Raw genomic sequence first — 25,141 nt, 5'->3', positions numbered from 1 at the left:
GACTTATTTCATACTAACTTAAACATGAGATGTCTGATCTGCCTGAAACTTTGCATGTTTGGTAAGAGTCCTGACCTAAAGGCATTTACATAGCGATATTCAGTTATAATCACAATGCCACCTGTTGGCAGCAGGAAATGTGGCAAAAATATTTACTATTTCATAAGCATATGGCCCAATGTTCACGGTTCCTCCTATGGGCACCGGGTGGTGGTGAAACTTTGCACACACCTCCGAACTGGCGAAAATTTACGTCTGATATGGGTTTCACAAGTGGGCGTTGCAAAATTGCTCAACAGCGCCACCTATACACGTTCAGCAGTGTGTGCCTCGAGCTTCGTTATACGTACATGTATGAAAATGGGTACACACATGTAACACACCAATATCTACAAAAAAAGTCTCACAACAGGAAGTCGGTTATTTTTAATTTTCTCTGCAAAATTGGTGTTGTTTTTGCCATTTTCAGGGGTTGTACTTTAACAAACTCCTCTTAGAGATTTATTCAGATCAACACCAAACTTGGTCGGTGTAATCTAAAGGCCTTTGTGATGTTAAATTGCGAAGATACTGAGGTTTCGTTAAAGGGCGTGTCCATGGCGGCCTGACAAATTTCAATGTTTCGCCATGAAAAAGGAAGTTGCTGTAACTCAGACACATAATGTCCAATCTGCCCCAAACTTCACATGTTAGATAAGACTTCCGCCCTTAACAGATCTACATGCCCATATTCAGATATAGTCACAGCGCCACCTGCTGGCAACAGGTGACAAACTACTCCTAGAGATTTTTTGACATTAATATATTTTTTGTGCTCAGTTCAATTCAAGTTTATTTGTATAGCGCTTTTTACAATACGAATCGTTACAAAGCAACTTTACAGAAAATTATGTTTCTACAATATTTAGTAGTAGCTTATGGTGGTGACTGTCAGTTTGTGCACATTTGACAGGATTTTAAGAAAGAATTAATACAAGACGTAGTCAGCTAGACGATGAACATTATTAATATTATTAATTAATATTTGTTATATGATGCAATCACACTTGTAGCAATATTTGTTAGTTCTGTTGTTGATTCAGGGTTAGCATCATCTGAGGTCCTCTGAGGGTCAGCATCATCTCTTCTCAGGTGTTCTGGATCCAGACTGGAGCTTGTGTAAATCCTAGTTACAAAAAAAATTGAAACAAAATAGAGACATCATTTAGCATATTTGCTGATCCAACAAACTAAAATTAGTTTAACCCAAGCTAATGAATAAAAATGCACATTTGATCAGATGCAACTACACTCAGAATTTAAGATACATTATTCGAATGAAAGAGATGTGTTTTTAATCTAGATTTAAACAGAGAGAGTGTGTCTGAAACCCGAACATTATCAGGAAGGCTATTCCAGAGTTTGGGAGCCAATTGTGAGAAAGCTCTACCTCCTTTAGTGGACTTTGCTATCCTAGGAACTACCAAAAGTCCAGCGGTTTGTGACCTTAGGGTGCGTGATGGGTTGTAGCGTGGTAGAAGGCTAGTTAGGTACCCAGGAGCTAAACCATTTAGGGCCTTATAGGTAAGTAATGATAACTTGTAACTGATACAGAACTTAATAGGTAGCCAGTGCAGAGACGGCAAAATTGGGGTAATATGATCATATTTTCTTAACCTGGTAAGGACTCTAGCTGCTGCATTTTGGACTACCTGTAGCTTGTTTATTGACGAAGCAGGACAACCACCTAGAAGTGCATTACAATAGTCCAGTTTAGAGGTCATGAATGCATGAACTAGCTTTTCTGCATCAGAAACAGATAACATGTTTTGTAGCTTGGCAATGTTTCTAAGATGGAAGAATGCAGTTTTTGTAACATTGGAAATATGATTTTCAAAAGACAAATTGCTGTCTAATATGACACCCAGATTTCTGACTGTAGAGGAAGTAACAGTACATCCGCCTAGTTGCAGATTGTAATCTACAAGATTCTGTGTAGTGTTTTTTGGTCCAATAATTAATATCTCTGTCTTATCTGAATTTAATTGGGGAAAATTATTTGTCATCCAATCTTTTACATTTTTAACACACTCTGTTAGCTTAGATAATTGAGAAGTTTCATCTGGTCTCGTTGAGATATATAGCTGAGTATCATCAGCATAACAGTGGAAGCTAATTCCGTATTTTCTAATAATATTACCAAGGGGCAACATGTATTTTGAAAATAGAAGGGGACCTAGGACGGATCCTTGTGGCACTCCATATTTTACTGAGGATAAATGAGATGACACCCCATTTAAGTAAACAAAATGGTAGCGATCGGACAGGTAGGATCTAAACCATCTTAGAGCCTGCCCTTGAATACCTGTATAGTTTTGTAATCTATCTATGAGTATGTCATGATCTATGGTGTCGAACGCAGCACTAAGATCAAGTAAGACCAGAAATGAGATGCAGCCTTGATCTGACGCAAGGAGCAGGTAATTTGTAATTTTAACAAGTGCAGTTTCTGTGCTATGGTGGGCCCTGAAACCTGACTGAAATTCTTCATACAGATTATTTTTATGCAGGATGGTGCTCAATTGAGCAGACACAACTTTTTCTAAAATTTTAGACATAAATGGAAGATTTGAAATAGGCCTATAATTTGCCAGTACACTAGGATCTAGTTTTGGTTTCTTAATAAGAGGCTTGATGACCGCCAGCTTGAATGGTTTTGGGACGTGACCTAAACATAACGACGAGTTAATGATATTGAGAAGCGGTTCTTCGGCTACAGGTAACAACTCTAAGTAATTTAGTGGGTACAGGATATAATAAACATGTTGTTGGTTTAGATGCAGTGATAAGTTTATTTAGCTCTTACTGACCTATGGTTGTAAAGCACTGCAGTTTATCTTTGGGTGTGATGGATGAAACTGAAGTGTTAGATGCTGTAGAATCTACATTCGCTATTGTATTTCTAATGTTATCTATTTTATCAGTGAAGAAATTCATAAAGTCATTATTATTAAACGTTGGTGGAATATTTGAATCAGGTGGCGTCTGGTAATTTGTTAATTTAGCCACTGTGCTAAATAAAAACCTTGGATTGTTTTGGTTATTTTTTATGAGTTTGTGTATATGCTCTGCCCTAGCAGTTTTAAGAGCCTGTCTATAGCTGGTCATACTGTTTTTCCATGCAATTCTAAAAACTTCCAAGTTAGTTTTTCTCCATTTGCGTTCAAGACTATGAGTTTCTTTCTTGAGAGAGTGAGTATTACTGTTATACCATGGCACAGTACGTTTTTCTCTAACCTTTTTTCAATTTGATGGGGGCAACAGTTTCTAATGTATTAGAGAAAATAGTGCCCATGTTGTCAGTCATTTAGTTGAATTCATGTGTATTTTTTTGGGTACAAATAGCAGTTGAGATAGATCAGGCAGGTTATTTGAGAATCTTTCTTTGGTGGCTGTAACAATAGTTCTGCCCAGACGGTAACGCTGAGACATATAGTTAATATCAATTATACGCAGCATGCATGATACAAGGAAATGGTCTGTAATATCATCACTTTGAGATACAATACCTATAGCAGTAAGATAGATTCCATGAGATATAATTAAATCTAGTGTATGATTAAAACGATGAGTGGGCCCGGTGACATTTTGCTTGACTCCGAAAGAGTCCTGGAGATGAGAAAGAGTCCGCCCCGACTCTGCTGGGGTGTAATCCATCAGCGCGATGGATTGTCAGTCTATTCTAAAGGCCTGTGCAATGTTAAGTTGTGGAGATCTTGAGTTTTTGTTAAAAGGCGTGTCCATAACGCCATGACAAAATTTGATGTCTTGACACAGCAAGAGTTGTTGTTGTAACATGAAATGTTAAATCTTCCCCAAACTTCACATGTTCGATAAGAGTCCTGCCCTGAACATATCTGAAGGGCAATATTCCATTATAATGATAGCGCCACCTGCTGGCAACAGGAAGATTGGCACATATATGGAATAAACATTCATATATTCTACTTATATTTATGAGTTTAAATGCATATTTCTCACCGTTCACCTATTTAATAAAGCCACTTGCTGCCGGTGAGCCCGGGTGCGAGGGCCCATTCATCGCTGCTTGCAGCTTTAATTGTGCATGAATCCGATCACAGGGTACTACACTAACTTTTTCCACTGGTGGCACTTGCGCTACTAACTTTTTCAGTTACTTGCGCAAAACATGATTTGGTCACGCAAATTATTTATAGTAACTACTGGATAGTAATGAACAATAATAAAACTGTATTTCATACAGATTTTGCTTTTCGTTTTATTTGCCATCTTTTAAACCACATGCCTTGTTCTATTTCTTACAGTACACACAGTGCATTGCTCCGTCTTGTAGCTGGGGTTAGAGGGGCCCTGGTGCAGGTTGTACAGTGGGCCCTGTTTAAAATTGTTTAATTTGTACTGTATGTTCATTCTATTTATTTATTTGTGCTATTTACATAGTTTACATTTTTTTTTTAAGTTTGTTTTTGTTAATTTAAAATAGCACTGCATAGTCTTCACTGTAAAATAAAATACACAATCAAACCAAAATGTATTCAGACACCTTCAACATTTCTCACATTATCAGTTTATTTGCTGTAGTTTAGAAATTGGTAATAAAATATGACAAGAACTCAGAACCAAAACTTCAGACAACTGTCAGTATGACAATATTTACACAACTATCAATACTTTGTTGAACAGTTACCAAGCAAGCAATGCTTAATTTGGTTCAGTCTGTGGCATTAGCAATTAAAGAAAGAAACACTTAAGCAAAACATGGTCAGGTCCCTAATTATTATTATTTTTTAAATCAATTTCACTGGTAGCCTACAGTATGAAGAATTTTTGGGTATAATATTTCACAGATCACTATTTTGCCATACTCACTTACATAAATGAACTAGTGGCCTGCACCCACTAGTATAACAATTCTATCTGATTTTTGGGTTGACTTTGGATAAATTCTTGTTAAAACTACAAAGTAATTCAATCAAGAGCAGTGAGTGATTTACTTTCATTTTCATACATTAAAGACACTGACAGCAGAGCTAGTAAATTAGGCGCGGTCACCTTAAGAGACAAACGCATCCATTATAATGATACACATCCGATTTTTTTGCAACTCTTTACTTTAACTTAAGACATAACCACATACTCTTTCGAACACACTTTCCAAGACGGGTATTTTGACATATTTGTATGTATTTGTTGTCGGTACAAAACCAAGAAGACTTTGAGACGCGTCTCTGCTTGCTCCCTGAACACCAGAACACCGTGGTGCTGAATTGAGCTCTTTCGCTTTTCGCTCTTTTTTTTTTCTTTCTGTTTATTTAACCTGCGATTTGCATTTGTTTGTTCAGGTGCAGGAGAGCTCGGTTCAGTGTTGCTGTTCGCGAGACACAGCTCTCTCGTGCACAACGAACATAGCGCGCGAGTAACCACATGCTCAGTTCAGCTTTCCCGCATCGCAGGGCTGAAGCCAGCTTGATGTTTTGAATGCTCGGAGCACGCTGTAAAACATATTCTTAAAATACACATTTCTGTTTTAATGAATGCTCATATTAAATCATAGCATAACACATAAGTAGGTACAAAAATAAGCAGTGATACATTTGCGACCCCATAAAAATTTGGGGTATATCATGTATCTGTAATCAAATGAAATGTAACTTCCAAAAAAGTGCTGCACAACAGAGGTTTACTGTTCAGATCAAAACATGGAGGAAAAATATATTGTTTCTTAAAATATGTAATTTAACAATTATCGCTTTGAGAAGTGCATTCTACTGTACACTAGTAGTAATATAGAGTGTGTGTATGTGATATGATGATTTTCTCAAATTAAATGGTGAAATCCTGGTTAAGCAGCTTTGGAGATGATGTTCATGTCCTCATATGGTGAGGCAGCAGACGTGGAAAACACCACGAGTGCCATGTGTGATTCACTATGTGTGTATTAAATAAAACTCATTATTCACTCAGCTCAGACGCACAGACCTTGCAAACTGGATATTTAAATAGCAGTCTTTTGCACTTTAATATTCATAATATTTCTATGTATAAACTCTAGTGGCTGCTGCAATATTTAAATCTTTCTCACTTTCTCTCCCTTTCTCTCTTTCTCCAGAGTGACCTGTGGTCATGTGGTATCACTGCTATAGAAATGGGTGAAGGAGCTCCCCGTAAGTATCAACACGTCTCCTAGTCTTCTCAGTCATTGACTTAATCGTTGAATTCAAGTATAAATTAAAAATTACTCACTAAGGCATCAGTTGACTAATAGCATAAGTAATATTACATATAGTATAATGTTGTAATTTATAGGTCATTTATTTTACACCTTTTTGCAGTTTTTAGGTTTTGATGTCTTTAAGAATGTATATTTATATGTATTTCTTATCTCAGTATATTTTTACAACTCCACTCTCAGGAGCTCTGCTAAGAATGGGTTGATTTTGGCCTGTCTAATTAATATTCATGAGCCTCTCTTCTGAGTGGCCTGTCGTTTTCTGACTTACGCACGGCCAGGCCAACTACAGGTAGCTAGGGTCATGTATGCTGTAGCTTGCTGTGGCTTGGTGATGCTCAAAAGTAAGGTAAATAGAAACACCAGTAATGATGGTCACTGCTAAAGGAAGTGTTGTCCGGCATAACATGTTTGAGCCGAAATCAGACCTCGAATCGACGATGACCGAAGACAACCAACCACCTCCTCAAATGCGCATACAACAGGATGTTCCAGTATGGTAATTCAGAGTTGCTGTTTTTTTTCTCAAACACCGAATGCAGTAAGCTATGTAACTATTGCTTTTCTACTGATACAGTAAGTTGACGTGAGAATGACGTTAGTGTTGCATACATTTACAAACTATCATTTTTAGACCATGCTGGCTCCATAATGTAACATAAAATGTGTGAGAAGTTTATTTACAGCATCAGATCAAGCCTGCCACTTCTACCTCAGAAGTGAGGTACCCCTTCTACTTCTACCCCCTAAGGAGCAGCATCAGCAAGCTCGCCCCGCTGAGACGTCAGAGCCCCCAGCCAAGGATTGTGCTGGACCCGACGCCCTCCAAATCTTCCTGGTCATTGGGGAAGAAAGAGGAAGGGGCAAAGTCCCGCCACGTCCTAGTCCAATTGGACAGCATGACAGTGGTGTCCTACAGAAATCACCAAGGCGGCCTTTCGTCCAGACACCTCTGCATCTGCACCTCTCCTCTTGGAATGGGCATTACCCAGGCTGTGATCCCTCAAGGCAACGCATATACCTGGCAAGACAAATCTGGGAGCAGACATGCTATCTCAAAATAATGTCCCCTAGGATGAGTGGATGCTTCATCCCCAGACGGTTCTCAAAATCTGGGGGATTTTTGTGCTGTTATGCAATGTGCTGGCTCACAACTGGCCCAGCCTCCTTCATTTTGCTTTTCCCCCAATCGCTCTGATCCCTCAGGTCATCAGACAAGTCAGGGAAGACCAGCACAGAGTCCTCCTGGTTGGCCCTCCTCTGGAGGAGCCAAGTTTGGTCCTCGGAGCTATTCAGGCTTTCCACAAAAGCCCCATGGCCGAGGTGGGACCTCCTCTCTCAGGTGAACAGGACAATCTGGCATACACAGCCAGAATTCTGTGCTCTGCAACTATGGTCCCTCGATGGGAACATTTAAGCCTCCACGAGGACATGCTACACACTATTGCTCAGGCGAGAGCCCCGTCTACAAGACGCCTCTATGCCCAGAAATGGTCAGCCTTCACACGGTCTTCTGAGCTCTCAAAGCACCTCCCTTTGAGCTGCTGCGGTCAGGTTGACTTTCGGCCCCTAACGCTTAAAACCGCTCTGCTTCTTGCAGGTCAAGCATGTTGGCGATCTGCAGGCCCTCTCTGTGAGACCTGCATGCCTTGAGTTTGGGCACAATGATTCGAAGGTCATTTTAAAACCCAGGCATGGCTTTTTTCTGCTTTGGTGGCCACACCAAGGAGTCTTCAGTCTCAAAGCAGTGCCTCTCAGTCGTATGACTTTCTCTGGCGATTTGCCTGCTTATATAGCCATTCACCCCGCCCATTTTGGCAAGCTTTGGAGCTCTGCATTGCCACAGGCTCGCGCAGCTATGCAGCACAGTCATTCGTTTAAAAAGGCTTTAAAGATTAAACCAATGGCAGTGCAGTTGCACTATGTTATTGAAAAAAAGGCTTCAGTATCGAGGAAAAAAGGAGCTTTTCTCCATATGCAGTACTCATTCCATATCTCAGGGTACCGAGTTTACATTCGTAACTGAGTACGTTTCCTGACATCCATCAACTGAACAGCTTTTTCTCAACATGTTGTTCTCGTTTCCATGTTGTTGTTGCTCAGCAATGGCATTAACGTGATGTTGTCTGGTGGGACGGTGTTCTCGTTTCTCTTTCCATGTTGTTGTTGCTCAGCAATGGCATGGACGTGATGTTGTCTGGTGGGACGGTGGGAATTGCTCAGGTGGTGACTACAGGCATTGACTGAGTAGATCCGAAGTCTAGGCTTTGGTATCTATTGGGTTTCATCTGATACGGTGCCATTTTCGATACTTTTAAAACGGTACCAGTGCCTAAACGGTGCCTGAACCAATACTTCTATAAAAATAAATAAATAAATGAAAAAAGCCTAAAAAGGATAACATTAAAGAACATTTAAAAAATATTTAAAATAAATCCATAGCATTCACACACTCCTTGGATGCTCTCATTTCCCAAGCTTCCCTTACTCTAAGCCTAATAAATGTATTTCATGATCTGGGTCATTATTTAATACAAAACCATACATAATCTTTCTACTGTATCTCTGTCAATCACTCTGATATTTAATTAAAATGTGTGCTGTCTGTCACTGTCTTTAATCAGTTCTGTGAATGACTGTATGGTCATTCTTCATAAAGTAGCAACAATGTCGTTTGTAAAGTCTTAGGCACATTAGTATTTTCACCCCAAAAAAGGGTTTTAAGCCAGTTATTTATATATTTTACTGTAGTATGTCAGTAGGAAATATCAGTTTACATTTCCAAACATTCATTTTGCCATTAATATTAATAATAATCTAGTGAGATTATTCATTAATCTCAGCTAGATTAATCAGATAGAATTTTTTGAAGCATCGAAAATACATTTTGGTCCAAAAATAGCAAAAACCACGACTTTATTCAGCATTGTCTTCCCTTCCATGTCTGTTGTGAGAGAGTTCAAAACAAAGCAGTTTGTGATATCCATTTCGCGAATGAATCATTCGATGTAACCGGATCTTTTTGAACCAGTTCACCAAATCGAACTGAATCGTTTTAAACTGTTCGCTTCTCCAATACGCATTAACCCACGAATGACTTAAGCTGTTAACTTTTTTTAATGTGGCTGACACTTCCTCTGAGTTAAAACAAACCAATATCCCGTAGTAATTCATTTACTCAAACAGTACACTGACTGAACTGCTGTGAAGAGAGAACTGAAGATGAACATCGAGCCGAGCCAGATAATGACCGAAACATTGACTCGTGGGCAATTTTGATTATTGGGTGAACAAACGCTTTAAGCTTGAAGTTTGTTTGTGTCTTTTTGATTTCGATTTTTTATTTTAATTTTTGATTCTATTTTATTTGTCCTATTGTTTGTAATGTGCTTTGTAGTTCTTATTTTTTTTTAATTAAATAAATATTTAAAATATATTATTGAAAAAAAAAATACTTAACGGTAGACAAACACTCCATAAATCAGTTTTGAAAGTTGCCAAGGAATAGAAGCACCATAAGGGCAGCATGAAAGTATCCCATAGGCCTCCAGTAGTTTAATCTGTTTTCTGAACCTTTTTTGTCATATGCATAAACTATATGGGTTGAGTCTGTTGCAGGTGTGATTATCATCCATCTCTTTATCAGCGATTAATTTTCAGTGAGACTAGCAGAAAAAAATGTAGATCAGCCACAGATACAATTTTGTATGTGAGGATGGCCTATGACCTATCCTGTTTTATTTGTTTTTATTTATATATTTTTTTAAATAAATGGATGTAATCTATGTAGTGATCTTAATTTTACAAAGAAAAATAAAGTATATTGTAACATCTTTATTAAATGTGTCTGTTATAATGACCTTTTTTGTATCCTGAATCCACTGGTTCAAGTTTTTTGTTTCTCCCCAAGTCTGGCTGATGGGCAAATTTTTGTTATCTTTTCCCCTGTCTTTTTCTGCAGCATTGTGTGACATGCATCCAATGCGCGCCCTTTTCCTCATTCCCAGAAATCCTCCTCCACGACTTAAATCAAAGAAGTGGTGAGTCTATGTCCTGAGATTTCCCCTACATATTGGGCTTAAAAAAAAAAAAAAAAAAAATGTATATATATATATATATATATATATATATATATATATATATATATATATATATTTCAGGCTTATTTGAAAATTACATGGTATGTCTGTTGGAGAAGGGTTGGAAAAAAACTATAGGGTTCCAGCCATCCAGGAATTGAGTTTGACACCTTTGTTTTACATAAAGCTGCTGGTCTAAAAATGAAATATCTGGTGAATGGCGCTAAAACAATAATTCTCTATCGAATTTGAAAGTAGTCTACCCCCTATACTATACCTTACCCTTAACCTAGCTGATAGCATTAACAAAAAAAAACTCTAGAAAAGTCATTGAGCTCTTTTATCAAGATTAATGTTTCACAGGAAGTTTATTACGTCAGCCGTATATGTTAAGCTGATGAGATGCCAACATCAAAATGTGTTCATGTATTATGGTAAAAGTGTTTTGACATTGTATTGCGCAAGGAACCATGTAAAATGTTACCTTATTTTTTTTAATAAATCCCTTTAATCTTTTGGTTGTTTCTGTAACCGGTAAACTTTTGACTGTCCAAATTAAAGGGCACGATCACTGAATTTCATTCAGCTACGTTTTTATTTCAGTGTTGGCAGTATAAGTAAAAGAAAAATGTGCATAATTTGTCTTTGTTACCTCCACCCAGATATTCCTGTATTTCTCAACAAACTGCAGATTGTATTTCTGTATTTTTTGTATCTCTGCCCACAGTCTGATCGAGCCCAGTGCATTTATAATAATTTATAATAATAATAATAATAATAATTAATTCAAATTAAAAAAGCCCTTTTACTGCTTAGACAGCTTAATTAAAAACACAATTATTCATGTATTACCCCTTTAATAGACCAGTCTCTGCTTTTCTCTGTAATCTTCTAATCCCCTTTTTCCATAGGTCCAAGAAGTTCTTCAGCTTCATTGAAACCTGCCTGGTGAAGAATTACAACCATCGACCCTCTACTGAGCAACTGTTGAAACATCCTTTCATTAGAGACCAACCTAATGAGAGACATGTCCGCATCCAGCTCAAAGACCACATTGACCGCACTCGTAAAAAGAGAGGAGAGAGAGGTTAGACATGTTCAGAGTGTACTTTTTTTGATAAATGTCAATACTTGTTGTTGCTTTATTTTTCATTAATATAGCCACTGTGTTGAATAAATACCTGGGGTTATGTTTGTTTTCTTCTAAAAGAGAAGAAAAGTAATCGAATCTAGCATTTTTGAATGATTTTCTGTAGGATAGGTTACTTTCCCGCCAAGCAATACTAAATACCTCTAGTTTTGTTTTCCTCCAGCTCCGCTCCATTTTTCGGACTGCTCTCTTTAGGGTGCGAGTATGCTCATTATACCATGATGTCATACTGGTTTCCTTAACCTTCCTTAAGCGTAAAGGAGCAACTGTATTTAAAATGCTAGAAAAGAGAGAGTCCATAGTTTGTTACATCATCAAGTTGTTCTGAGGTTTTGAATATGCTAAGGAATTTGTACACACCAGGAAGATAACTTAAAAAAAACTGTCTTTTGTGGTAGAAGTGATGGTTTTTCCATACTTGTAACAAGATGTAGAATTTATAATTTTGGCTATATGAAGTTTGCACGAAACTAAATAATGATCTGAGATGTAAAAGGAGCTCATTCAACTTTTCCTGGTTCTAGTAAGAACTCTTGCTGCTGCATTTTGGACTAGCTGTAGTGTGTTTACTAAGCGTGCAGAACAACCACCCAATAAAGCATTACAATAATCTAACATTGAGGTCATAAATGCATGAATTAACATTCCTGCATTAGATATTGAGAGCATAGGCCGTAATTTAGATATATTTTTGAGATGGAAAAATGCAGTTTTACGAATGCTAGAAATGTGGCTTTCTAAGGAAAGATTGTGATCAAAAAGCACACCTAGGTTCCTAACTGATGACGAAGAATTGATAGAGCAGCCATCAAGTCTTAGACAGTGTTCTAGGTTATTACATGCAGAGTTTTTAGGTCCTATAATTAACACCTCTGTTTTTTTCAGAATTTAGCAGTAGGAAATTACTCGTCATCCAGTTTTTTATATCGACTATGCATTCCATTAGTTTTTCAAATTGGTGTGTTTCACCGGACCGCAAAGAAATATAGAGCTGAGTATTATCAGCATAACTGTGAAAGATAACACCATGTTTCCTGATGATATTTCCCAAGGGTAACATATAAAGCGTCAGTACTATGATACGGTCTAAATCCTGACTGGAAATCGACACATACACTAAGTAGACATCGAAAACGCGGTACGTGCGGCGGTATAAAGTGCATTTGCAGCCTTTGACCGCTGAGTGGTGCTTCAACCACAAGTTATCAGACAAGCGCATCAAAGCACATTTTCATAATAAACGTCAGTTTTGCCTCATGATGTGTTACATTTGACTGCTTCAGTCACGGTAAATGAAAGAAAAACACTATAGTTTAAATATTTAATATTTTAATATTTAATGTTCATAGATGAAATTTTGGTATTTATGAAGTTATGTGCATTTCTTAGAACAAATTCAAGCAGGATAAATGTCAAGCCTGTGCCTGAGTCTGTGCTTAAATTCTCTAAGCTACATGGTATTAAACCATATTTTAGATTTGACACATTTAAAAGGTGTGCAGTATTATTTACATTATATTAATTATGAGTTATATTATTCAAAAGAAATTGTGGTTTACTTTGCATCGGAGCATTAAAAGTGGTTTTTAAATCAATATTCAAATGACGAAGAAATTTTACAAAACAAGTTTCAATATAGTTCTTTATCATTCATTTAGCAGTCAAATTTATAACTGCAACAAGATGATTTCAAAAAACAGTACTCTTATACCTAAATGCTGGAAAGACCTTTATTATTTTTTTTTAATACTAGCCCATCATGCATCTAACCATCCACTCAGCTTTAAGAGCTGTTCAGATTAAAACTGCCAGCTCAGCAGTGAGTCAGTGTCATGGACGGGAGGACCTTCCATCTCGTTATGCCACTGGTTTATATATATATATTTATTTATTTATTTTGTTTTTTGAACTTTTTTGTAAATAGAGCAGAAACTTTCTGTGTGTCTACACTGGACGCGAAAGTTGTCATCTGTGCCCCACAGCAAAAAGTGTGTCTAAACTTGGTGATATCACACTATAGTGTCAAATCATCTGAACACAGTGTCAGAACATTTCATCATAAACAGAACGAGCATCAGTTCACTAATGGGGATCGTGTGTATCCATCACTGGGTTCTGCTGTCTTTTGTTGGATCGTTCCACTTGTGTCTGGTGTAGATCTAGCGTGCATTTTTTATTGTTTTATTTTACAGCCCTGCTTGTTTTAATGTTTTTATTAAATATCTGTATTGACTGCATGGTCATATTATCGAATTATTTACTGCCATGCGACCTAAAAAAGTAAAGCTTGGCGAGTCGATGAACGAGCATTGCTGCAGGTTGATTTTTGGCGGATGTGCTGTGCTTGTGTTCCCGCGGTCGTCTTCATTTCGTCAGGTGAAACATCTCTCTCACTCGCAGCAGAGTCTGTGAGCAGCAACAACTTCCCCTCCACGCGCACTGATACCAGAAACACGCTCCGCCTTCACTCCGTGGATAAAGTATTTCAGTATGTTTGAAATGTTATGTTCATAACATAGCATATAAAATAATAATAATTATTAAAAAAAAAAAATAACAGGAGAGTTTCAAAGTGGCTTAGGCTATGTGTAAACTTTTTTCCCTATATCACATGCCAAACTAATAACATTGTAAGCATTACATCTTTAAAGGTGCCATATGCAAGAATTGAGGTAAAAATATCCATAACATGACCTACACGCATTAAAAGAATGAGAAGAAATAAGGGCGATGATGTCATAAAAAAAATGTCAAGTTATAGTTCTGCAGAGATATCAATCTTAATTAGCATTAGCATTCCTAGCCCCGGCCCGACAGGTGTCGTAATACCAGTTTCGGCCATGGGAGACGGTATGCGGGCAACATAACCACCAGCCAACCTGCAATACACGAATAACTCGCACGGCTTGTGGGCGTGTACTTGAACCTGATGTCAATCGTGTGGAAAGTATAGCACACTACTTCATTTCAGTTCATGGAAGAGAGAGAAAGGATGTCTCAAGCAAGCCCTTGGCAAGACACCCCTACCACCACCACCCGCTACAGGGAAACAACCGCGCTCGGAATCACAAATCAAATCCGATAAGAAAAGGAGCCGAACCAGAGTAAACATCGGCACTGCTTTCAATCGCTGGAGACAACTGAACGACCTGAAAGAAATGAGGCTCGACTCCGAACTTGCAACATTTCTAACAGTAAGTTAGATGCTGTTAGTATTTCGCTAGAAGTTTGTTTTATATGTTTGTGTATTTGTTTTCGGGAAGTTATAACATAGCAATGTATCGAAGGCTGTTCGATAAACGTGCTAGCGTAGCTGCGTTTGATTAACGTTACCCATTTTATTATATCATAACTAACCTGCTCTGTCTAGTATGTTGGTCTCCGTGTCCTCTTTGCTTCGTGGTTTTTCTGTGCGTAAAAAAAATGATGTGTGGTGTGAAAGCGTGTGAAAAGAGTCAATTGCGTGTGTCTCACGGTGAATGCTTGAGTGTTGGCACATTAATTCCCAAGCAGAATAAAGGACAGGTTGATTATTGCTGTTTAGCGTTTGTATTAATCTATGATGTGTCCCTGTTTGCGTACAGGGACATAAAAAATAAATTAAAAGTGATACGTGGACCAAGGTGTCTGAGATTGTTCATTTTAAGTAAAGGATCCTAATATTTCATCCACAACAATATTTAATGAGGTTAACTTATAACTCCTTGTGGTTAGTCTGCACGAGATCAACAAGCTTGTTTGCTTTGCGGCCGCTTTAAATACAAAATAAGCATTCGATCTACGTTGGAGCGTCTGAGCGCTCACAAATCTTTCTGCAGCGTCGTGAGCAGAGCGGCAAGTGTGAACGCACAGTTAGGCTTCGGCTATGGCTGTAGTGTTGTTGTGAAAGTAGGGGCGGAGCATAGAGACTATGCCGTTTCTCGTTTGTTACTCTAGAGTAGACCAATTCACTTTATTGAGGCATACTGCCCCCATCTGTTATAGAATGTGGAGTATGACTTGATTTTTTTTGCCAAACATTACAGATGGCACCTTTAATTGCTGCTTTCTGCTGTGAAAATTTTGTTTGTGATGAAAATAACATCTTTGTCAGTTATTTTATCTAAACAGATCGATTAACTTCTTCAAGATTTCAAAATCAGATAGCATGCTGATAATGTAGTAGCACTGTACGATTACATTTGTTTGAACGCATTATTGCAAAACCGATTGAGTGTGAATCTGTTTAAATCATGCTTTAACCCGAAAATATTCAGTAAAAGAAACAGACGAACTCTTAACATCCCGCTCGACTCTTGCAGTCATTGTAACCTTCTGATCAAGCAAAATATGTTTAACATGAATTCTTGCTGAATATGCAGTTATATGGCTGTTGGCATGAATTGTAGGCTACTCGTGAAGGAGCGCTCTTGGAGCGGGTGAAAACCACGACGCTCATATTCAAGTGTTTGTGCAAAAATTATTAATGTGCATTAATGACAGGGAGGCGCCGTCTCATCACTTTAATTTTTACATGATAATGAATGTATAATTTTTTAATTAACATAATATCGTGGTGTCTCACATACATTAAAAATATATCTACAGAAAGCTTGAAATGTTTTTAAACGAATAGTGTCATGTGTGAATGTTGCATTTCTCTCGTCGGAGAGAGCCAGCACTGTGAATATAGCCAAGTTATATACAGTCCTATATAAACCAGTTCAGCAAGTGAAAGCCTCATAAGAAACCGTCCAATATGAAAGAGCAAGTCACACCTTTATCTCGACCCCCACAAGCCATGCATAACTACCCAAAACCCAACCCCCTCAAGCTGAACAGAATTCGGTCTGTGTTTTGGCTCTGAGGAATGGTGTGTTACTGGGCTGAAACATGCCTGCACTCAGCAGCACTACTCTTTGTATTCATAATTTTCTCGCAGCCCATATTATTATTTTCACAAGACCATAATGATAATAACAAATCATCAATTAATAATTAATCATTATTTTACGAAAATCATTGTTATTTGTGATCGTGGATGTTTGCAGAAGGCTTTAAGACCAAGCGGAATCCTCTGTTCCCACCTCGCAGCGCTCGGGTCTCCGAGGCTTCACTGTCTGCGGTTTGACTTTACTGAATCAGATTGAGGCCAATACAACTTATTGATCATGAGCCCAACATTAAGCAAGGCAGGAAAACATTCATTCTAACGGAAGGAAGAAGTATTTCACTGAGCTAATGCTGTTAGAGAGGGAGAGAGAGAGAGAGAGAGAGAGAGAGAAACGAGTCTAGGGCTATTCTTAAACTAGGAGCTCATTATATTGAAGTGCAAATCCAAACACCAGAAACGTTATGCATTTTATTTATTCACATGCTGTATGGTTGAAATAATATTTTAGTTCACAACTTTAAGTTCCGTTGTTTAAAAATAATTGCTTTATTGGCTAATGTTTCATAAACCTTCAGTTGTTATGCTCTAAAATCCATGCCATTATTAATTTCACAGTATTTTTACTACCTAAATGACTAATCTTTAAAGTCACAATTCTATAATGGTCAAAATTACTCAGGCCAATGGTATTTTTTAATGACATTATTTAATTATTATTATTATTTTATTTTTTTTAATAATTGTACCCTACATAAATAGTTAAAGCAAAACAAATACTCGGATTGTCCCTTATTTTTCCCTTGTTTTCTTAAAAAATAAACACGTATTTTTTACAAGAATAAACATGATAACATATTATTAATTAATAAAAAATAATTTAAGCAATTAAAACCTTTTTTTTTTTAAACTTGAATTTAAATAGGCTACTATTAAACTAACTTTAAATTCTCAAGGAGTTTATAAGTAAAAAAAAAAGTTCTAAATGATTATGATAATTAGATTTTTTTAAATGAACAATTCCTGTATAAAATGGGAAAATCTCTCTGTAATCTATTACATTCATTGAAATAAACAATTCTACTCCCCATAAATAAAACACCTAATACTGTCGGGAGCTGACCAATTTTGTGAGATTCAGCTTGAAAGAAGTAACAGCACAAAGAAGTTGCGATTGTAACGCCTGGGTTATACTTTCCGCATTAGCAATCCGGACGCAGACACGGCCAGCGCGGAACGCAGACTTCTTCAATTTATACTTCTGAATGCGCAGGCTGATGGCCAGCTCTGCAATTGCCCAGAATTATTGCACATCTGACTGTCTTTATATTCTTTTACTGACGGATTGCACAGGTTCGAGTAGCAACGAGCTTCTTCACTCTGCCTGCACATGTGCAGTTTTGCTTTTGAAGCCTACTGACCACGCGGACGTCTGTTCAGAGCCTCGGCACACACTCTCCAATGACGATTTTTACGTCATGCCTGCTTAGTGGTCCTTAGTGGACTCGCGGATGCAGAAAGTTTGACAGAGGCTTTAAGATGCAGGCTTGCATGACCTGACGTGCAAACATTTCAGAAAATGTGCGTTCACAAATGTAGCCTATTTTGATCCAAATATGGAAAGCACTTTTGAATTTAATAATATGAGGTTCTCTCAGAAGATGTTTTGCCACATTTCTTCAATTAAGGATTGCTACGTAGTGTATGGTGTTTCTATTTGCCTGAACTTCTTCAAGTGAGTTGCGCGACTATTCACAGTTTGGACATGTTCATTTCGCTGGCATTTTTGGAATTTTTTTTTTCTCCCTTAAAAAACAAATGTGTCCATTCTGATGCGCAATTTTACCTTAAAGGCAATTTACCTAATGGCTGTTGATGACTATTTGAATTGAATTCTGCCAAAGTGCGCGCTTGTATGTGTTCGTTAAATGCTTATGCCAGTAGGTCTGCTCATGTCTGAAAATAAAATATGAAGAAAAAAAAAAATCACATAAAAACATTAGGATATAGCGTATATTTCATTAGTAGCATATTTTATTTTTAATTGATGTAAAAAAAATGTTTTTTTTTTTTTTTAATTCAGCATGTGGTACTGTTAACCAAGAGTAACACATTTTAACGGATTAATCGCCTATTTTCATTTGCTGCATGTTTTTTTTTTAAACACGCAAAAAAAAAATTATCAGAACAAAACAATAATTAAAAATATATAATTCTAATGGATAAATATAATTGCAGTATATAATAATATAGGCTTAGTAATACTACTAATAAAAAAAAATATATTTAAAGCTAAGCATAAGTTAAGCTTGGGCTCTCAATCAGGAGGAATCCAAACGTTTCCATGTTCCTGATGTTGCCCATTTGAAGCTTAACAATTATTCATGAGGTAAATAGGCTGTGTGCGTTTCAGTATCGATGGAACAAAAAATCATAATTAACAATATGTCAAAGTGCTCACGCCAAATGTCTGGTGAATGACTGCTGTTTCCAGTGAATACGTGCGCGAGGCACCAGCGATCAAACAGCTGAAACAAATAATACTTAATTTTTGGTCACACATAAGGCATAATTCAAAAAATGCAAAGTGTTGGTAGTTTGAAAAATCAAGAATAATAACAGAGTTAATACTAATTATTGCTAAATGCTGGACCGTTCCCATTTTGCTCTGCATATGGAACTTGAAGATTTTTTAAACCAAGAATGAATCAAAATGAAAATGAAATTAAAACATTTAGCTTATATATTAATAATTTTACAATTAACAAATTGTAAAAGATTTTATGTTACAATGTTATATCATAATGTTATTGTTGTTTTACTTACTGCTATCTCATTTTATAATTACATTCATTTCGCAATCCGTCCCTTTGCGCCACCTGGCGATAGTTTCGCAAATGATTTCAACACGCGACTGAATTACAGTTACCGCCGCGGCACCAAGGCCCAGATAGGCTGGCCACCTACTGTATAAAATTTTTATCTAAGAAGGAATATAATGGTAGGATACCACCTTTTCTAGTATATTGGACAGAAAAGGGAAATTCAAGATTGGTCTATAATTAACTAGTTCTTTGTGGTCAAGTTGTGGTTTTTTGTTGAGAGGCTTAATAACAGCCAGTTTAACCCTCTGGAGTCTAATGGTATTTTTGGGGCCTGGAGAAGTTTTGTCATGCCCTGATATTTGTGTTTTTTTCAGTTTCTTATAAATATCTAAATGGGTAAAGTCTAATATCACTGTAATCAGCACAAACTAGGCTATAATAATATGTGAAATGCATGCATGTACATAATTGTATTTTTGAGAAAAAAAAATGTTATGCATGGTTAGTGAAAAACTAAAAATGTTAAGTCACTTGAATAAGGCCATAAAACACATAAAGAACAATGGTTCCCGGTACTGTTGAGAACTGGAGCTTGTAGCCTAGAATTTTTCTTTCTAAATTATGTGAAAATCATCTTGTTTACTCACTCACAGAAAACAATATATTGATTTAAATTTTCTAAGACACTTTTTGTTGGTAAAAGTCATATGCGAGTAGGCGTCAACTATCATGAATATCATTGTGATTTACACCTGAGAAGACAAAGGGCCGCATAATGAGCTGCATAATGAGCCTCTCATTCAGCTATGCCACTGTCAGTGAGGAGTTACAAGAAAGAATGTGAGAACAAAATAAATCGATATAATTTTATGTTTGTAGTTTATTAAGAATATATTTAATTATCCCACAACATAATTTAATATCCACTTGGGGGAGCAGTTAAACAGTTTATTAGGAACAATCAAAGCTTACTTTCAAACAAATTTTTTGGCATCCTTACTCCAGTCACACAATCCTTCAGAAATCCTTTTAACAATCTTATTTTCTACCAAATAAAACCCCCATTTATTATCATCATCATCATTATTTTTAATGTTGAAAAGAGCTGAAAATATTTTTCAGGTTTTTTTAGGGGGAATAAATTGAAAGAACTGCATTGTTTTAACATTTGTTAGAGTTATATCTATTTGTGACATTTATATTATTTACATCAAGCTTTTGAATGGTATTGTATATTGTTATTGAAACTTCATAATGTTTCACTTGATTATACATTTAGTCGGGAATTATAGTTTGGAAAAAATTATTTGGAAAAAGTCTAACTAGTAAAATGTTTACACGTTATGTGAAAACTAGTACAAATAAAGAAAAAGAGACTTACTCATGTTTATGATCTCTGCTGAATAAAGTGCTTCATTCTTTTTTTCTGAGGAAATCCATTTCTCAAATCCTCAACCACATCACATCTTTTTGGGGTGAATTATGTCTTATTCCTCTCATCGCGAAGCAAACAGTAAAATAAAATAAAAACTTGAAGAACAGTCTCACTGCTTTTTCTTCTGTGTGGGCGTATTCAAGCCGTGCGCTTCAGTTTGAATCGGAATAGCGCGATCAGCGCAGGGGCGTGGTCACATTAGATATAATGAAGGGAGACATGGAAAACCGACATTGCATTGTTTTCATATGGATTATGATTCACATGTCTCTTCGTTGAGTATTCACGGAGTTACAGTTCATTTTAACAGAGATGTATAAAGTACTAGAGACCCATACTTGAGTAAAAGTACAAGTGCTGTATCAAAAAAGTGACTTGAGTAGAAGTTGAAGTGCTCTTTAAGCACCACACTTAAGTAGAAGTACTAAAGTATTCACAAATTTTTGTACTTAAGTATTGCAAGTAGTCTATTTTAAAATTTTCTACTCAAGTACTGAAAGTAAAAGTAGAAGTATTGTGTTATGTAGCTATTAAAGAAAGTAGTCAAAAGTTTGAACATATTGTTTTTACTATTTCAAATGATTAACCTAAGGACTATCACAATTCCTTTGACTGTAACTTCTTGTAAACAAAAAATGGTTACTAGGGTTAGTTAGCCCAATTTGCAAAATGATGTCATTAATAACTTACCCTCATGTTGTTTCAAACCCGTAAGACATCAGAGGGTCATTTAGAATTTTTTGAAGCATCGAAAATACATTTTGGTCCAAAAATAGCAAAAACTACGACTTTATTCAGCATTGTCTTCTCTTCCGTGTCTGTTGTAAGACAGTTAAAAACAAAGCAGTTTGTGATATCTGGTTCGCGAACGAATCATTCGATGTAACCGGATCTTTTTGAAACAGTCCACCAAATCGAACTGAATCATTTTAAACAGTTCGCGTCTCCAATACGCATTAATCCACAGATTAAGCTGTTAACTTGTTTAATGTGTCTGACACTCCCTCTGAGTTAAAACAAACCAATATCCCGTAGTAATTCATTGACTCAAACAGGACACTGACTGAACTGCTGTGAAGAGAGAACTGAAGATGAACACCGAGCCGAGCCAGATAATGACTCGTTCACGAGTCAAGAACCGTTTCTGTCAGACGCGTCCGATTCGTGAACCGAGGAGCTGATGATACAGCGCATGTGTGATTTAGCGTGAAGCAAACCGACACACAGAGCGTCTGAACTGAACTGATTCTTTTGGTGATTGATTCTGAACTGATTCTGTGTTAATGTTATGAGCCCAGGTGCAGTCAACGCCAATGACGCCATTGCATCGAGCGCAAAAGAATCGGTGAACTGTTTTCTTCAACTGGTTTATTGAATAGAACTGTCACAAAGAACTAACGTTACTGGTCATCCGCGAACCGATGAAACCGGTTCTTGACTCGTGAACGAGTCATTATCTGGCTCGGCTCGGTGTTCATTTCTCTCTTCACAGCAGTTGAGTCAGCACGCGCAGTCTTCTTAATCGCTTGTTTCGCTCATTGATGTGCCAGCTTCATCAAACCTGCCATCTACAGTTCTGGCAGTGGTTTGTAATGCAATGATTCGTAACCTTATTAACGAGTAACGATGCAGCACATAAAAAAAAAATATCGGAGTAAAAGTATTAAACTCAGCGAAAATATGTACCGAAGTAAAAGTGGAAGTAGGAGAAAAAAATAATACTCTAGTAAAGTACAGATACCGCCTTTTAGTACTTAAGTACAGTAGTGAAGTAGTTCTACTTCGTTACTATACATCTCTGCATTTTAATGATGTGTTTGTAAATGAAGATCAGCGCACATAAAGGCTGCAGACAGCGCACCTTGTTTGTTATCTTTATTTTATAAGTGCACAAAGGTTCTTTGTTATTATGTCTGTATCCAAAAAAAAGTAGACCCTTTACAGATTCGATTGATGTATTGCTCTTATCTGTACGATTAAAATTGAGAGTGTAATTTAAGTTCTTTTTGGGGGTTATCAGGAGAAAATGACTCAAAACGCATATATGCGTTAATCGACTTCAAAGGGTTAAAGGTTTTGGGGACATATCCAAATGACAATGAGGAATTAATAATAGTCAGAAGAGGATCTATGACTTCTGGAAGCACCTCTTTTAGGAGATTAGATGGTATAGTGTCTAACATACATGTAGTTGGTTTAAATGATTTAACAAGTTTATATAATTCTTGCTCTCCTATAGTAGAGAATGAGTGGAACTGTTCCTCAAGGCGTCTATAGTGCACTGTCTGATGCGATACTGTAGCTGACGGCTGAATGGTTACAATTTTATCTCTAATAGTATCGTTTTTAGAAGTAGATCATAAAGTCATTACTGCTGTGATGTTGGGAAATGTCAACATTTGTTGTTGCTTTATTTTTCATTGATTTAGCCACTGTGTTGAATAAATACCTGGGGTTATTTTTGTTTTCTTCTAAAAGAGAAGAAAAGTTATCGGTTCTAGCAGTTTTTAATGCTTTTCTGTAGGAAAGGTTACTTTCCCACCAAGCAATACGAAATACCTCTAGTTTTGTTTTCCTCCAGCTGTGCTCAACTTTTCGGGCTGCTCTCTTTAGGGTGCTAGTATGCTCATTATACCATAGTGACATACTGGTTTCCTTAACCTTCCTTAAGCGTAAAGGACCAACTGTATTTAAAATGCTAGAAAAGAGAGAGTCCATAGTTTCTGTTACATCATCAAGTTGTTCTGAGGTTTTGGATATGCTAAAGAATTTGGATACATCAGGAAGATAACTTAAAACGCAGTCTTTTGTGGTAGAAGTGATGGTTCTTCCATACTTGTAAAAAGAAGTAGAATTTACAATTTTGGCTATATGAAGTTTGCACAAAACTAAATAATGATCTGAGATATCATCACTAGGCTGCATAATTTCAACACTATCAACATCAATTCCATGTGACAGATTTAATTCTAGAGTATGAGTAGGTCCTGAAATGTGTTGTCTAATCCCAATAGAGTTCAGAATGTCTATAAATGCTGATCCCAATGCATCTTTTTCATTATCAACACGGATAAATCACCAACTATTAAAACTTTATCTGCAGCCAGAACTAACTCGGATGTAAAATCACCAAATGCTTTAATAAAGTCTGTACGGAGCACTGGTGGCTTGTATACAGTAGCCAGTACAAACACAACAGGGGATTTATCATTAACATTTTTTTCTCTGGATAATATTATATGTAGCACCATTACTTCAAACGAGTTATACGTGAAGCCTGCCCTCTGAGAAATCCTGAAAACGTTGTTATAAATTGAAGCAACACCTCCCCCTTTGCCTTTTAGATGCGGCTCATGTTTATAACAGTAATCTTGGGGGGTGGACTCATTTAAAATAATGTAATCATCAGGTTTTAGCCAGGTTTCTGTCATACAGAGAACATCTAGATTATGATCAGTGATCATATTATTTACAAAAAGTGTTTTCCTAGAAAGGGATCTGATATTCAATAAGCCAAGCTTTATCATTTGTTTATATATATATATATATATAGTCAGGGTTTTGGTAAGGGAGGAACTCAGGTGCAGACAGGATTTACAACACAAACAGGTTTATTTACAAAAAGGGGAAAACAAAACCCACGAGGGGGAAAACACGGAGCAAGGTAAAGACTAAATAACTAAAACAGGACTGGACTAACAAGATAAACAAGGACTCTAAATACTAGCTATAAACAAACACTCACGGTAATACAAACACTTCTTAAGGAACAATCACAGAGTGGAACAATCACAATCACAGGTACAATGAACCGACGCAAGACAGAGCACACTAGGAGATCTAAATAGGGGTACTAATCAAGACGCGACAGGTGTTACAGATAGGACAATCAAGACACGACTAGGTTAACAAGGGGGGCGGGGCAAGGGAACGAGACAACACAAGCACATGGCCCAAAGACAAGGCCATGCGCTTGTACACAAAACATGGGTCTGTCATGATCCTGCCTCAAGACTAGGAAAAATCAAGGACACGAGGGCAGAATCATGACATATATATATATATATATATATATATATATATATATATATATATATATATATATATTAAAATTCCTTTAATGAAACAGCATGCATTTTTGATGTGCATACTTTGTTATTCGTTACCTGTCCTTTATTTTGTCAGATAACTACTTGGTAAAAGATACCTATTTGTACACCGATTAAGAAATCATTGTGTGTTTTATAAATTCTTTATTTTAGTAAAACGTGAGCCACTGTATCATTTCGCTCCCATTATTTAGGCCTAACTAAAACAAGAAACGAATACATTAAATCTGCACAATTTAGCTAAATCTTTGAAACTCTAAAGAATGGACGGATTAATAAACCGTCCTCATGATTAAACTCAAGTTCTCAAATCATAATCAACAAAATGCATACGATGCAAAAATTAATTAACTGACAACATAAGTTATTTTAAAGGGAGCCTTCTTTACTTGCTTTTATTGCTGGGCATAGCATATGGCCTTA

General features: G+C 36.7%; 1 protein-coding gene across 1 annotated transcript in view; it reads left to right on the top strand.

Annotated features, from left to right (window-relative positions):
* The window catches only part of LOC113085605 (mitogen-activated protein kinase kinase kinase kinase 4), a 50,630-nt gene that overhangs the window by 15,656 nt on the left and 9,833 nt on the right, over window positions 1-25,141 (top strand). Inside the window, exons 6-8 of the mRNA XM_026255211.1 lie at window positions 6,131-6,185; window positions 10,212-10,290; window positions 11,241-11,416. Of these exons, the coding sequence (XP_026110996.1) occupies window positions 6,131-6,185; window positions 10,212-10,290; window positions 11,241-11,416 (310 nt within the window). The remainder of the gene's footprint in view (window positions 1-6,130; window positions 6,186-10,211; window positions 10,291-11,240; window positions 11,417-25,141) is intronic.

The sequence above is a fragment of the Carassius auratus genome, unplaced genomic scaffold (genome assembly GCF_003368295.1).
Source record: "Carassius auratus strain Wakin unplaced genomic scaffold, ASM336829v1 scaf_tig00041983, whole genome shotgun sequence".
Lineage (NCBI taxonomy): Eukaryota > Metazoa > Chordata > Actinopteri > Cypriniformes > Cyprinidae > Carassius > Carassius auratus.
This window is presented reverse-complemented; position numbering and strand designations above follow the sequence as displayed.